The 13112-nt window shown below is 39.5% G+C and overlaps 1 protein-coding gene across 1 annotated transcript; it reads right to left on the bottom strand.

Moving 5' to 3' along the window:
* Positions 1-241: 241 nt before the first annotated feature.
* On the bottom strand, positions 242-595 carry LOC126690068 (uncharacterized). The gene has a single exon (XM_050385203.1). The coding sequence runs from the start codon at positions 593-595 to the stop codon at positions 242-244; it is 354 nt and encodes a 117-aa protein (XP_050241160.1).
* Positions 596-13112: the final 12517 nt, after the last annotated feature.

The following is a 13112-nucleotide window of genomic DNA, read 5'->3' as shown; positions in this document are numbered from 1 at the left end:
TCTATCCAGTGTCGCCAATCTTGCATTTGTGTCATCTTCTTCATTAGTGTATGTAGTCAATGAGCCAAACTCTAAATGAAGAAATGAATCAAGCTCAGGAATCTCCCTACCATGCTTATCATATCGAGGATCTGATTTTGAACTAGCATCAGTAATGCAACTCAAATCCGAAGGTCACCCATAAGGGTATTCATCATAGTCTCCACCTACAGCTTTTACATCATTTTCTGTCTCCATCGTATTAGTCCACATCGTCATAAGAATCATCTTCATAGAAGGCTCCCGCATCTTCGTCCTCTCTATCACTAGGGGGTTCACTCCTATCATTACCATTATCTTGGCTATCATAGTCTTCACTATTACTTCTTTCACTATCACTATCATCATTGCTATTGTCTCTACCGTCACTGTCTCCACCATCATCACTGTTGCTATCACCACAATTATCATCTTTGCTGCCACTACCTTCATCATCATCACTAGGGGCTTCTCCCCCTTCATTCTTTTCATCATCTGTTCTTGCTTCATATGGGTTCTTCAATGCATGTTGGCAAGCCTCCCAGTATTCTTCCTCTTTTATGTTTAAAGATAGCATCTCCCAACAGTGTAGTCATTGCATCAAGATCCATGTAATCTACCCAATTAGTCGGGACCTAATTTGTATCTTTTCCCTTAGTTCTGGAAGCTTATTGTCGCAATCAAGAAATAATTCAAATCCAAGCACCATTGTTTTCGACTTAGGAGTATCTTGGTTCAGGAAATCCCCAATAATTCTATCTCCATTTTTGACAAACTTCCTATTCAATGTAGGAGTGTATGGCTTCAAGGATTCTGGGGGACTAAGAAGTCCCTTTGCTTTAGCCTTTGAGCAAGCCGTCTGTCACTTCCAATTCTAATAAATCATCATCTGTAGGTTTATAACCTAACCTGAAAGGTGGTGTGGCCGTGGGAATTTTTGGAACTCGAACAACTGCCTCTTTCACGGTCTTTCCTAGGTTCATCCCTGGAAAATAAATCATCTTCCTCATCATTGCTACCACATTTTTGTTGCAGTAGGGATCGAAGTCCATAAGGATCTTTTCAACCTCTTCTTCCCCTCTTTCAAAACCAAGCTTCTCAATCTCAAAGCCATCTAGGGTTACTAGCCCTTCAGAATCGATGCCAAAAATGGGCTTTAGTATAGTTAAGCTTTCACCATATATGATAACTATTGCTCCCTCGTGTAGAAATTGAACCTTTTAGTACAAGGATAAAGGTATGGCCCTTGTATCATGAATCCATGGTCGCCCAAGAAGCATGTTGAAGCATGAAGCTATGTTCAATACTTAAAATTCCATTTTTTTTAATCATGGGCCCTATGGTAAGCTCTAGCATTACTGTCCCTAAAACCTCCCTTCTATTGTTGTCATATGCTCTCACATGCTGATCAGATGGCACAAAATCTTCAATACTTAAGCCTAGGCAACTTACAGTTTTCAAAGGACACACATTCAAAGCACTTCCATCATCAATTAAGACCATTGGTATCCTCTTGCCTTTGGCATCTACAGTAATGTGCAATGGGTCATTATGGCGCTTCCCCTTCTTAGACAAATCTTTGTCGAAGTAGGAAATAGTAAGCGTCCTACTTATAGACCCAATCATAGCATTCAAATCTTGAGAAGTAGTGGTTGTAAGGACTTGGATTCGATTGAGATGGTCCACCAAATTCTGGCAGTGCTTGTATGAGGCCATGAGTAAACCCCATAAGGATATGTTGGCTTGCGTCTTCTGCAACTATTTAAGGACCTCATCCTCTTCATTGGGTGTTTGTTGGGTTGCCTTGTTCAAGGCATCTACCGGGTTATCCGTCTCCAAATGCGGGGGTTTGAAGTGTCTCCCCCCATATGTGGATGTTGGGTTATCTTGTTAGTGTTTAAGTGTCTCCCCCCATATGTGGATATTGGGTAATTTAGGATTTCTATAATATCCTCACTCCATATATCGTATCCTGTTGTAGACGTCATGCCCATTAGCTCTTCCCAAGTAATCATAAAACATTTAGGTAGGTCATATATCAACTCAAACAAGTCCTCTTCTCCTTCCTTCTCAGAAATCAAACAGTTGATCCTTAGTCCTCTCCCAAAATTGTGGTTTGGTAAGGGATTGTTGGTGATATTAAGCCTTGTAGGCAGTGCAATCACCTATTAAATCTTGGATTGCATGACAAAGGTTATAACACCTATCAGTGTCATGGCATGGGCCTTGATGGTAGGCGCACTTTTTACTCACACCACACTTTGCAAGTAATGGGTTTGCGACTGGTTTTGGGTCTAAGGGAAAAGTAACCATTTTGCTTTCAGTTTTTCAAATACTTGACTCATTGGCATATAAAGTTCATGAAATTCCCTCCTAGGCCTTGGACACAGCCCTTATGATATTTGCACTGTGGCAATAAGTTGGTATGGATCAGTTTTATATATATACATAAGATACTTCTACAGTTTTAGAGCTAGAAGGCCCAAAGTTCCTTTTAAATTTCGGTACATCCTCATTCTTTATGGTCTCATTACTTATTGCATCCTTAATCTGAGTACCAACAGCTATTAAAGCTTTGAAATTTGGAAAGTATTGAGCAAACAAATATTTATGGTATACAGGTAACAAGTTTTCTACAACCATGGTTAATTGCTCTTCTTCATTTGGCCTATTCATCATTTATGCGGCTTTGGACCTCCATTTGGTAATGAAGGAGGAAAAGGACTCCTTCAGCTCTTGATTAATGGTCTCCAAGTTTCTTCTTGTCACGTCCACCTCTATATTGTACTTGTACTGGTTATGGACTCCCTACAAATGTCTTCCCAGTTTCTAGCTCTATTATCTTCCACGTTGAGGAACCACCTAAGAGTGGCTCCAGTCAAGGTGTTTTGGAACATTTGTGCCAACATTTCTTAACTAGCTCCCAGAGGCTACATAGCCCTCATGTACATCTTTAGGTGGGATTTGGGGCAGCCGGTGCCATCGAACTTGTCCAAGACTGGCATCTTGAACTTTAAGGGTAATCTTACGTCTAGAAAAAGAGAGAGCGACTAATAATCCAAGAGGTCTTCCATCCTGCGCACCCTTTTAATCATCTCCTCCATCTTACTTATTTTCACATTAATCTTCTTCTCACTCTCTGAGATAGGGGAAGTCTGATCAGTCTTATTTTCCTCTTGACTACCCTTCAGATTCTGGAACTGCTAGACCATGAGGGTCATGTCTTCCCTTAACTGAATTTGGCTTGCCACAATAGTGTTGTGTAACTGCTGAGTGCTCATTGGCTCTTTAGTGTTTTGGTGCTCCTCTCCCTCTGCCATGGTGACAGAGTCTTCAGATTTCTTGTGGCTTAGGCTGTCTTGCATGTCAAACACAAGGTTGAGGTGTTGTAACTGTGGGGTGCCTTCTATACTCAAGGGCTTCAATACTGTGATAGGCTTGGAACTGGAACTGCTGGCTTGGTTGTCATTCTTGGATTCTCTTTGGAGTCTTCCCTCTGATCTTGACCAAATTCTCCTTTAAGAAAAGGCTTGGTTGGGTCAAACAAAGTTAGGTCCCCATCTATATCAATCTATCAACCAAACAAATACACACAAAATGCAATGCAATTTTAACCAGACCGAGCTAAGGATGGGTTCTAAGTCATTACATTGTAGGGTGGGTTTGTTGTTGTATTGTTTTCCATAGCTAGGACGTTACAACTCTCAACTTGTAATGTAATGAACATTACGTTGGTCCAAACGGCATGGTCTATCCTTTTTAGTCAACAAGAAATGATCTAGTGACTTTGGGCTATGAGTTGGTGAGTTCACCACTGGGTACCCGAATCTAATGAAGATCGATGATCCATGATTACTACCACCATATGTTGAGATGAGTACATGCAAATTTGTTATTTGAAGGCACACACTATGACAGTTAGGGAAAGCTTTTAACAACCAACCTGGCATTTACAAATAAAATATCATACAAACAATATATAGACATAAGCAACACCAGACAAAGAACAAAACATCATACAAATACAAGGGTATTTAATTGGTCATTTAATATCTAATGTGAAGTTTAGCCCTCGACATCCCCAACGGAGTCGCCACTATGAGAGATCGAAAAACTGGCTCTCAGAAAAGGGTACAGGCATCGGCACCTTCCCTTTCCAGGATCATATGGAGTCGCCACTTATTTTATAAGTAAAATAAGAAAACTATACAAATTACAACATATGCTGAATAATAATCTTCTCATTAATTGGAAACAATTACATCTTGATGGAAAGAAATTTACATGGCTTTGTTTCCGAGTTACAATCTACTCAAAATAACAATAAGATACTAAATCTACTAACCTAAAGATCTAAGGTTCGGGGGCTAGGTTACAGGATGGGAAGGTGTTAGGCACCCACCCTACCCAGAAAAAGTCTGGTCTTCTAGACTTTAAATGACCATTAAATACCCATATTCAGAATGTAAAATGATGTACAACAAATGCCATGTCAAATCCTAGACCTAGGGTTACCCTTCTATTTAAGAACCTTAGATGTGCAATTTATTTTGTGTAAAAAATTTAATGAGAATGCTTGGTGAAAAATTTAAATTTGATTTTTTGTAAAAGAAAAGGAATGAATTTTTAATAAAAATTCAGGTTTGGTTTGGGTTTTTTAAATGTGAGAGAAAAACAAATTTTTATTTTGAAAACACCAATTTTTTATGAAAAATGCAGATCTGGAATTAATAATAAAAAAAATTTTAAAAAAAAAGTCAGATTTTTATTTCGAAAAATACAAAACAAAGTTTATAAAAAATACATATTAGATTTTTATTTAAAAAAAAAAAAAAAAAAAAAAAAAAAAAAAAAAACCCGATTTCTATTTTAAAAATTGTAGAACGGATTTTTTTTCCTTAAAAAACAGACCAAATTTTATAAATAAAATACAGATCAAATTTTATTTTTTGAAAATCATGGAGAAAAATACAGATCTGGTTTTAGTTTGAAAAAAGAAACATGGAAAAAAATGCAAATCTGATTTTAGTTATGAAAAAGAAACATGGAGAAAAATGCAGATTTAAAATCTTAAGAAAAGATTCAACCCTAGATCTAGGCATGTTCATCAACTAATCATGTGAAATTTTTGAAAGAAAGAAGAGAGCATGCAATAATATTTGACAAACATGGTTATATAAACACAGGAAGCAACATCACATTCATGGAAAATAAAGCATAGATGAGAACCTGTTTTTGAAATTAAATTAAAATCATGTTATGGAAAGTAAAGTTAGAATCATACTTGCATGAACGTATTCCACAAGCAGAGAACTATCCTAGAGATCAAAGAGAATGAATTTCTAAGGATTTAAATGAAGCCTCGTAACAGAAAAGAAATTCCTAAAGTAAAGCTTCCAGAATTTCTTTAACGTAAGGGAAGAGAGAAATCAAAAAAAATGTTAGAAAAAGGTCCTGGTTTCTGATTTTAGTTCCCTATTTATAGAGGTTTGGTGCTTAAAAAATAAGCTAGATTGGATCAAATACGAATTAGGTCGAATTCATATCCCTAAAAATTCAACATGGATGCGTTTTATCTTGATCAAAACGTTTCTAGGCCAGGCCACGAAGCTGTGCCGAGCCCAATTCTCAAATTTGGTTTGATCTGGACTCTTTTTTAGGGACTTTTTGAGTCAGAAATTGCACCTGGATGTATTTTTAACTCGTATTCTAAAATAAATCTCTTTTATTTTGATAATCAAGTCCTTAAAATAATAATTATCTGATAGATAAATATTCTAAAAGGACTTAATTATCAACAATTCCCTTGTTATCTGTTTATCCATTTTATTCCTCTGCAACCAAGCTTATTTCTAATAGAAACCAACAACTAATCACACAATTATTTAATTAATTTTAATTGTTTGTCCAATCAAAATTAATTTCAATTAATTACACGTGATCGGCTTCACCCCCATACAATGCATGCAGATCGTGAAAACTTGATCTTGTGATATCTTTTAATCTGACGGTCCAATTTGGGAATCGGGCATAGTGTCGCAACCATTAGAATCTCAAGATCATTTTTATGATATGCAATTAATGATTTAATGCATGTAATGCAGCTATGATTTTTGGGTATTTGAAATTGTCATTTTAGTCATCTTCCAAAACTAAATTATGGATGCAAAATCAAGTGTCTACATATATAAATATATATATATACTAGCCACGTGCGTGCTTAGGGGCTCTTCTATTTTTGCTCAAGCGCATGCTCAAAGGCTCTTCTATTTTTTGGGTAAAGATTAATAATTTGCATTTATTATAATTTGAGATTTCTACTTTTCCTAATCCAACAAAAAAAAAAAAAAATCTAAGGGTGTAATGAAATTTTTATTAAAAAAAAAATTGGAAAAAAAAAAAAAAAAAAGACAGAAGAAACAAATACATTGTGATGAAGTACAAAAAAAAAAAAAAAAAAAAAATGAAGTCCTATTTTGTAGGAAATTAGTGAGTAGAAGTAGAAATTTAAATCAACGTAAAAGTAGGAGTTTATTAGAAGCAGAATAGGAGTTTATTAGAAGCAGGAAGGCATTTCAACGTAAAAGTAGGAATTTATTATTTTTGTCAATTTACTATTTTAACCCCATTTTTAAGTTTTAGGTAAGGGTATTTTTGACAGTAAAAAAAGCAATAACTAACTTTCTTTTTCCAATTTACTATTTTAACCCTATTTTTAAGTTGTTGGTTAATTAATTTAGGGGTATTTTTGATAGGAAAAAAAGAAAATAACTAACCTTCTGAATCCTCTTAATATATACAAATATATATTGTAAGGACACGATTTATAACGATCCGTAACAGTGTTGGGTTCGTTCGTAAAAAGGCTCAAACAATATCATTTATAGAGCGTGGATTTGAAAGGCAGGACCTTGATCGTTAAACGGCAGTTTAGTCATGATCTTCATGGAAGTTCATACGAAGGTAGGTTGGGCTAGAATAGTTAGGCTTTACATCGGTGTAACTCGGTGGATTTGAGTCCTCGGACTTAGTCCGAGGAGCATCACCTTCTCTCCATTCTTCCTTTTTTGTAGGATCTTTTCTCCCCCCTTCTTCCCTAGCTCCCTTCCCCTTTTATACCAATGTTTACTTCCCGTTTTTGTCTACGTGTCAGTTTTTCCTTTTTGGGGTAATGACTCGTCCTATCAATCCATACGTCAGAGTGGTTGGGAGTGGTTGGGAAAAGTTAAATAGCATGGTCTGGAGTATGGGCTTGTCAGACACAGGACTCCATATTATGGTGTTGGCAGCTTTCCCCCTTGTACTGCTCTTGTACTAAGTTTGTCCTTTTCTTCAGGTGTTTTGTGAGGTGTTGAGCGTGAGATCGTCCTCGACCACATCCTTGGGCCTTCAAGGGGCTTTCATCGCGCGTCCTTGGCAATAGGGCTCCTCGGCCTGGGCTTTGGGCCCTTAACACAAAGTGGGCTGGGACCTCAGATTTCGGGCCCTACAATAGCCCCTCAAAATCCTGCTACCCGATTTTTAGTTGGGGAGGAGGGTTTTGGTGATGTTGGGCCCACATCATGGCTCACTCAAATTCTGTACTCCACTAATATTTGTGTTTTTCCATTTACATGTGAGACGTGCCAAATTAAGGGGCATTCCATTATTCACTCACACGGAGTCCTTTGACGTTTCAGTATTCGAGGCGCGCCTTCACGAGGATCTTCAAATCCTACGGCTACGGATGATGTTGGAAATTAAGCCAAGTCTGCCTTGTCCGTAGCATTCCTTGGAAAGCTGCACGAATTGAATGCCACCACCTTATCTTTTATATAAGTAGGGTAGGAGGTTGTTCTCCTTACATACAAACCCTTCGGCTCTCTTCAAAATCATAATCCTTCAGCTATAATCACAGTTTTCATATTCAGTGTTATCCACCCTTTGTGCAATATGTTTGAGACACGGGCAGGGATAAAGGAACTACATCCGCCACAGAGTCGCCGGGTCCTTCCGAGACTCAAGGTGACGTGGTCTAGACAGGGGAGGCACAGATTCAAGATAATCTTCCGTCTTGACAAGGGGGAAATGGTATTTCTCTCTCTTTCAGTCAAAATCCGAAGCAGGTACTGGTCGCACCAGATTCTTGGTGCGTCAGGAGTAAGGTTTTCCGCCATCAGCGCCGTCTACTCTATCGCAGGCATGGTTACGTGGAGGCTAATCAACTTCCGGCTCCCTGCACCTTTTCTTCAACGGTGCTGGCCTCAAGTTGTGCTCCCTGCACCTTTTCTTCAACAATGCTAGCCCCAAGTTGGGCTCTTTTGCTGCCTGAGTTATAGGCATGTAAAAGTATTGAGGAATAGTTTCCTTAGACAAAATTTTGGAACGGCAGCACGTCTCTTCTCTGCACTTCTTCTTCGGCTTTTTCTTCACTCCCTTGTATCTTTTCTTTTCGCTTATGTAGTTAGTTTTCAGTATGAGCTTATTTAAGCTCTTTCATTGTACGTTGTACTGTTTCTTTGTCTTAATAAGAAATGGATTTGTTTCCTTTTAAATATTTTTCTTTTTCTGCAACAACTACTTTGTGAATGGGATACTACATTTATATTTTCCTTTAATGATACTTAGAGCAGGAAACCTTGAAACAGAATCCTATTAATTCGAACTTATTAACAATATCAAGTATAATAATGCTAACTCACAGTAGATTAAACTCATGAAACTAACCGAGATAACAGCTGAGTGCTCCGCAACGTGTGCAAGGCGACCGCCCGAGAACGATAAACCCTAAATAAACCGTCCGAGAGGGTTGCCGAGCAGTGAGGGACATTGGCCGTGTTTTTTATAATACCTGACCCTATGATAGTCGCATCAGTTCCCTTGGAATTGAGGATCCGAGGGTAGATAGGGGATCCCATTCAGTCTATGGGTTAACCCTACTATCAATGGGTAACTCCTCTCCGGGGTAGATTCTAAATGCCATATAACGTCTAGGTTGTGTCCAAAACTTGCATTTTTTTTTTTTTTAAATAGTTGGTTTCCCCATAGGCTTGAGTCCGAGGACCATACAAGGCCTTGGTTCTGTCCAAAACTTGTATATTTTCTTTTAAGTAGTTGGTTTCCCCATAGGCTTGAGTCCGAGGACCATACAAGGCCTTGGTTCTGTCCAAAACTTGTATTTTTCCTTTTAAGTAGTTGGTTTCCCCATAGGCTTGAGTCTGAGGACCATACAAGGCCTTGGTTCTGTCCAAAACTTGTATTTTTTTCTTTTTAAGTAGTTGGTTTCCCCACAGGCTTGAGTCCGAGGATCATACAAGGCCTTGGTTCTGTCCAAAACTTGTATTTTTCCTTTTAAGTAGTTGGTTTTCCTATAGGCTTGAGTCTGAGGACCATACAAGGCCTTGGTTCTGTCCAAAACTTGGAGTTTTTCTTCTAAGTAGTTGGTTTCCCCATAGGCTTGAGTCCGAGGACCATACAAGGCCTTGGTTCTGTCCAAAACTTGTAGTTTTTCTTATAAGTAGTTGGTTTCCCCATAGGCTTAAGTCCGAGGACCATACAAGGCCTTCATTCTGTCCAAAACTTGTAGTTTTTCTTCTAAGTACTTGGTTTTCCCATAGGCTTGAGTCCGAGGACCATACAAGGCCTTGGTTCTGTCCAAAACTTGTAGTTTTTCTTCCAAGTAGTTGGTTTCCCCATAGGCTTGAGTCCGATGACCATACAAGGCCTTGGTTCTGTCCAAAACTTATAGTTTTTCTTTTAAATAGTTGGTTTCCCCATAGGCTTGAGTCCGAGGACCATACAAGGCCTTGGTTCTGTCCAAAACTTGTAATTTTTCTTATAAGTAGTTGGTTTCCCCATAGGCTTGAGTCCGAGGACCATACAAGGCCTTGGTTCTGTCGAAAACTTGGAGTTTTTCTTCTAAGTAATTAGTTTCCCCATAGGCTTGAGTCCGAGGACCATACAAGGCCTTGGTTCTGTCCAAAACTTGTAGTTTTTCTTATAAGTAGTTGGTTTCCCCATAGGCTTGAGTCCGAGGACCATACAAGGCCTTGGTTCTGTCCAAAACTTGGAGTTTTTCTTCTAAGTAGTTGGTTTCCCCATAGGCTTGAGTCCGAGGACCATACAAGGCCTTGGTTCTGTCCAAAACTTGTAGTTTTTCTTATAAGTAGTTGGTTTCCCCATAGGCTTAAGTCCGAGGACCATACAAGGCCTTCATTCTGTCCAAAACTTGTAGTTTTTCTTCTAAGTACTTGGTTTTCCCATAGGCTTGAGTCCGAGGACCATACAAGGCCTTGGTTCTGTCCAAAACTTGTAGTTTTTCTTCCAAGTAGTTGGTTTCCCCATAGGCTTGAGTCCGATGACCATACAAGGCCTTGGTTCTGTCCAAAACTTATAGTTTTTCTTTTAAATAGTTGGTTTCCCCATAGGCTTGAGTCCGAGGACCATACAAGGCCTTGGTTCTGTCCAAAACTTGTAATTTTTCTTATAAGTAGTTGGTTTCCCCATAGGCTTGAGTCCGAGGACCATACAAGGCCTTGGTTCTGTCGAAAACTTGGAGTTTTTCTTCTAAGTAATTAGTTTCCCCATAGGCTTGAGTCCGAGGACCATACAAGGCCTTGGTTCTGTCCAAAACTTGTAGTTTTTCTTATAAGTAGTTGGTTTCCCCATAGGCTTGAGTCCGAGGACCATACAAGGCCTTGGTTCTGTCCAAAACTTGGAGTTTTTCTTCTAAGTAGTTGGTTTCCCCATAGGCTTGAGTCCGAGGACCATACAAGGCCTTGGTTCTGTCCAAAACTTGTAGTTTTTCTTCTAAGTAGTTGGTTTCCCCATAGGCTTGAGTCCGAGGACCATACAAGATCTTGGTTCTGTCCAAAACTTGTAGTTTTTCTTATAAGTAGTTGGTTTCCCCATAGGCTTGAGTCCGAGGACCATACAAGGCCTTGGTTCTGTCCAAAACTTGTATATTTTCTTTTAAGTAGTTGGTTTCCCCATAGGCTTGAGTCCGAGGACCATACAAGGCCTTGGTTCTGTCCAAAACTTGTATTTTTCCTTTTAAGTAGTTGGTTTCCCCATAGGCTTGAGTCTGAGGACCATACAAGGCCTTGGTTCTGTCCAAAACTTGTATTTTTTTCTTTTTAAGTAGTTGGTTTCCCCACAGGCTTGAGTCCGAGGATCATACAAGGCCTTGGTTCTGTCCAAAACTTGTATTTTTCCTTTTAAGTAGTTGGTTTTCCTATAGGCTTGAGTCTGAGGACCATACAAGGCCTTGGTTCTGTCCAAAACTTGGAGTTTTTCTTCTAAGTAGTTGGTTTCCCCATAGGCTTGAGTCCGAGGACCATACAAGGCCTTGATTCTGTCCAAAACTTGTAGTTTTTCTTATAAGTAATTGGTTTCCCCATAGGCTTAAGTCCGAGGACCATACAAGGCCTTCATTCTGTCCAAAACTTGTAGTTTTTCTTCTAAGTACTTGGTTTTCCCATAGGCTTGAGTCCGAGGACCATACAAGGCCTTGGTTCTGTCCAAAACTTGTAGTTTTTCTTCCAAGTAGTTGGTTTCCCCATAGGCTTGAGTCCGATGACCATACAAGGCCTTGGTTCTGTCCAAAACTTGTAGTTTTTCTTCCAAGTAGTTGGTTTCCCCATAGGCTTGAGTCCGATGACCATACAAGGCCTTGGTTCTGTCCAAAACTTATAGTTTTTCTTTTAAATAGTCGGTTTCCCCATAGGCTTGAGTCCGAGGACCATACAAGGCCTTGGTTCTGTCCAAAACTTGGAGTTTTTCTTCTAAGTAATTGGTTTCCCCATAGGCTTGAGTCCGAGGACCATACAAGGCCTTGGTTCTGTCCAAAACTTGTAGTTTTTCTTATAAGTAGTTGGTTTCCCCATAGGCTTGAGTCCGAGAACCGTACAAGGCCTTGGTTCTGTCCAAAACTTGGAGTTTTTCTTCTAAGTAGTTGGTTTCCCCATAGGCTTGAGTCCGAGGACCATACAAGGCCTTGGTTCTGTCCAAAACTTGTAGTTTTTCTTCTAAGTAGTTGGTTTCCCCATAGGCCTGAGTCCGAGGACCATACAAGGCCTTGGTTCTGTCCAAAACTTGTAGTTTTTCTTATAAGTAGTTGGTTTCCCCATAGGCTTGAGTCCGAGGACCATACAAGGCCTTGGTTCTGTCCAAAACTTGTAGTTTTTCTTCTAAGTAGTTGGTTTCCCCATAGGCTTGAGTCCGAGGACCATACAAGGCCTTGGTTCTGTCCAAAACTTGTAGTTTTTCTTCTAAGTAGTTGATTTCCCCATAGGCTTGAGTCCGAGGACCATACAAGGCCTTGGTTCTGTCCAAAACTTGGAGTTTTTCTTCTAAGTAGTTGGTTTCCCCATAGGCTTGAGTCCGAGGACCATACAAGATCTTGGTTCTGTCCAAAACTTGTAGTTTTTCTTATAAGTAGTTGGTTTCCCCATAGGCTTGAGTCCGAGGACCATACAAGGCCTTGGTTCTGTCCAAAACTTGTAGTTTTTCTTATAAGTAGTTGGTTTCCCCATAGGCTTGAGTCCGAGGACCATACAAGGCCTTGGTTCTGTCCAAAACTTGTAGTTTTTCTTCTAAGTAGTTGGTTTCCCCATAGGCTTGAGTCCGAAGACCATACAAGATCTTGGTTCTGTCCAAAATTTGTAGTTTTTCTTATAAGTAGTTGGTTTCCCCATAGGCTTGAGTCCGAGGACCATACAAGGCCTTGGTTCTGTCCAAAACTTGTGTGTGTTTTTTTTATTTATTTATTTATTTTTCGAAGGTTAGCCCCTCGACCAAGGTGGGGGGAGTTAGCTTGAGGTTAGAAGCCCCTAGCAGAGAGTTATGTCAGAACAACAACAGCATGTCGCTGGAAATGGAGGAACCTTCGCAGACCTTTGCTTGACAGAGGCTCAACTCCACCGCCACCTGTGCCAACGCACAAGCCTTCCCACAGACGGCGCCAATTGTAAGGACACGATTTATAACGATCCGTAACAGTGTTGGGTTCGTTCGTAAAATGGCCCAAACAATATCATTTGTAGAGCGTGGGTTTTAAAGGCAGGACCTTGATCGTTAGACGGCGGTTTAGTCATGATTTTCATGGAAGTTCATAC

This window comes from Quercus robur, chromosome 6 (assembly GCF_932294415.1).
Source record: "Quercus robur chromosome 6, dhQueRobu3.1, whole genome shotgun sequence".
Taxonomy (NCBI): domain Eukaryota; kingdom Viridiplantae; phylum Streptophyta; class Magnoliopsida; order Fagales; family Fagaceae; genus Quercus; species Quercus robur.
Note: the sequence above shows the minus strand (reverse complement) of the source record. Positions and strands in the feature narration are given on the sequence as shown.